This window comes from Octodon degus, unplaced genomic scaffold (assembly GCF_000260255.1).
Source record: "Octodon degus isolate 3935 unplaced genomic scaffold, OctDeg1.0 scaffold00064, whole genome shotgun sequence".
Classification (NCBI taxonomy): Eukaryota; Metazoa; Chordata; class Mammalia; order Rodentia; family Octodontidae; genus Octodon; species Octodon degus.
The window spans coordinates 6957254-6960365 of record NW_004524640.1 but is presented as its reverse complement, the minus strand read 5'-3'; the positions used below and the strand labels follow the sequence as shown (position 1 = coordinate 6960365).

The 3112-nt window shown below is 42.5% G+C and overlaps 1 protein-coding gene across 1 annotated transcript in view; it reads left to right on the top strand.

The window, feature by feature from the left end:
• The window catches only part of Itpr2 (inositol 1,4,5-trisphosphate receptor type 2), a 528924-nt gene that overhangs the window by 210990 nt on the left and 314822 nt on the right, over positions 1-3112 (top strand). The window contains exon 22 of the mRNA XM_023718939.1: positions 392-588. Within this exon, the coding sequence (XP_023574707.1) occupies positions 392-588 (197 nt within the window). The remainder of the gene's footprint in view (positions 1-391; positions 589-3112) is intronic.

Below are 3112 nucleotides of genomic sequence, written 5' to 3'. Positions count from 1 at the left end.
AGAGAGAGAGACAGAGACACACACAGAGTGATAGACAAAGAGAGACAGAGACACAGAAAGAGATAAAGATACGCACACAGAGACAGAGACACAGAGAGAGAGAGAGAGAGAGAGAGAGACAGACAGACAGACAGACAGACAGAGACAGAGAGCCAGAAAGGGGTGGAGCTGTTCCTTTGAATGGGTCTGCAGTGTCTTAGTTCCATCCACAAAGAGTGAGCCAGGCCAGGGCTGATGCTGTCCCTTCCTTTATTCTGTTAGTTCCTGGGGGCCTGGCCCGGAGCTCAGGGCTAGGGTGCCTGCCTAGCAAGTGGTCTGGTTGTGACTAGCGAGTGCCCCAGCCTCGCGTCTCCAGATGTGTGTGAGCTAATGCCACCCTTTCTGGTGACAGGAAACAACGTCATGAGAACCATCCACGGGGTGGGCGAGATGATGACGCAGATGGTGCTCAGCCGCGGCTCCCTGTTCCCCGCCAGCAGCGTGCCCGACGTGCAGCCCAGCGCCCACCCCAGCAAGCAGGCGAGCCACGCCGAGCACGAGGACGTCACTGTGATGGACACCAAGCTGAAGATCATTGAGATTCTACAGGTGTGTCCCGGCCGGGGCTGGCAGCCACAGAGGTCATTTTGCTTGTACTGATTTCCCTTAAACTTTCTTTGTTCTGAGTCACCATGCAGATATTTCCAAGTACTGTTGATCTTTTTTTTTTTTTTTTCTTAAATTAAGGACAAGTCTGATAAGAAATCTTACCCTATGCCATTTAACATCTCTAGTCTGTTGGTTTATTCTCATGAAATATACTCAAATAATTAGCAACTGCTAAGGGCTTTGAGGTGGATAAAACTGCTTTTATATTTTTTCATTTAATATTGATCCTGGTTAAATTGGTGCCATATTAGAAAGGTTTTTTTTTTCTTTCAGTACCAGGGATCAAACTCAGGACCTTGCACTTGCCAGGCAGGCACTTATTTCACTGAGCTAGCTCCTTGGCCCCATATTAGAAACATTTAAAACAAACAAAATTATGTTCCTATTTTAATTGACCCAAACATATAATTTTGTATATCCAGATTTATTACTGTAGTGAAGAAATTCAACTGAAGTATTTATTGTAAACAAAGAATGATTATTGTCTTGACTTTAGTATTTTATATCACTGGCTACCTATCGTCATGATTTTATTTCCAAGGAGTGAGGAATAATGTTTTTAAAGTTAACCTAGTCTAAAACCTAGTACTGGGGCCGAGGAGATGGCTCAGTAGAATAAGCGCCTCCCTGGCAAGTGCAAGGGCCTGAGTTCAATCCCTGGTTCTGCAAAAAAAAAAAAAAAAAAAAAACCAACCAAAACACACACACACACACACACACACACACACACACACAAAGAAAAACAACAACAACAACAAAAACCAACCAAAAAAACAAAAAGCAACAACAACCAAAAAACAAAACAAAACAAAAAAGCAAAAAACCCACCACCACCCCCACAACAAAAGACCCACCTAGTACTGTTCCCCTCGTTGGTATCTTTCCAGAAGAGCTGGACATATCATACCGCGACAGCATATGTGCACCCATGTTTAGAGCAGCACAATTTGTCATAGCTAACTCTTAGAAACAACCTGAATGCCCGTCAGCAGGGGAATAAAGAAGATGTGGTATTTTTATACAATGGAGTATTGCTCAGCTATAAAAAAGATAAATTGGAGGCTTTCACCGTTAAATGGATGCAACTAGAAACCTACTTGTAAGTGAAATAAATTGGACCCACGTGTGTAAACATTGTATTGTCACCCTAGTGTTAAAAACCTGAAAGAGTAAATAAAATCTGAAAGGTACAGTAGATACTGTGAAAGGGAAAGAAGCTGCTCAAGGGATAAGAACTGGGACCTGGGAGGAGGGAAAGGAGAAAAGAAAGAAGGGGAAATATCTGTCTGTCTGTCTGTCTGTCTGTCTGTCTGTCTGTCTGTCTATTTGCCTATCTATCTACAGGATAGCTTGGATAATTGTACTGCTGATTTGTACTGGTCTTTTGAAAGTCAGTCAATGCTTATGTTTTTATTATTGATTGACCAATTTTGCATGCTTATATCTGGGACTCTGAACAGCTAATTTGAAGACAACAATATGGAATATAACAACCATTGTTAAATTCCTATCATCTTGCTTAGTGAAATTCTGTATTGTGTCTAATTTGTTTCATTTTTAAAATTTATTCTCTTAAAAAACCTAGTGCTGTGATTCTTTTAAATTTCATTTTGCTGCTATGCATTTAAACAAAAAAAATTATTATTTCCTGGGTTCTGGTTTAGTGAATAAATTTCCCATTTACTGTAGCTGTAAATTCCTTGTACTTTTCTTTTTGGTTAGATTTTAGAAAACAGTGTTACAATATCTTAATGGTAGCATTTGTCCCCGATTTGGAGAATGGAGCCTGGAGTTTTCAAGATTCTCTTCAGAGTCTGGGTATAGGACTTTACCAAGACTCCCATCAGAACTTAATGTAGAGTGAGCTCCCAGAAGTGGGTCAGTCGTCCTGGAAGGACCCATACATTTTTCATTTCAAGTAATTAGGTTTATAATCATAAAAGGTTCCACGGCTCCTCCAGGAATTCTGGAGGCAGAATCCTGAGACATGTTGGCAGGCCTCCCGAGCCCGCGCTCATGACCCTGAAATCTCACTTACAGTTCCCTATCGTCGAGCTGAGAAAGGCAGTGAGTACTTGATCTGGGACCCAAGAGGCCCCCGCTCAATGTCACCTTCCTCCAGGGACGACCTGTACACATGTGCCCTCTTTGTAGCCCACAGTTACAGAGAAGGAGCCTTGAAAGATTCCTTAGCTGGTCAAAAATGATGAGAAATAGGTTCTGTGGCGCCGAAGTCAGGGGCTGCTTCATTTCTGCTGCCTCTTCGGGGCACTTCACGAATGCTCCTCGGGCCCTCTCTGCTTCTGCTCTGGTCCCTGTGGCCTGGTCTGGGTCAGTCTCACCCAGCCTGTTTCTTTCTTGGAACTATGGTCCTGAATTTCTTTGTGGTCACATTTCTTGGCAAGCCTGCTATCTGCCGGCTCTTCTCCTCTCAGATTTTTTTTTTTTTTTTTTTTTTTGTGGA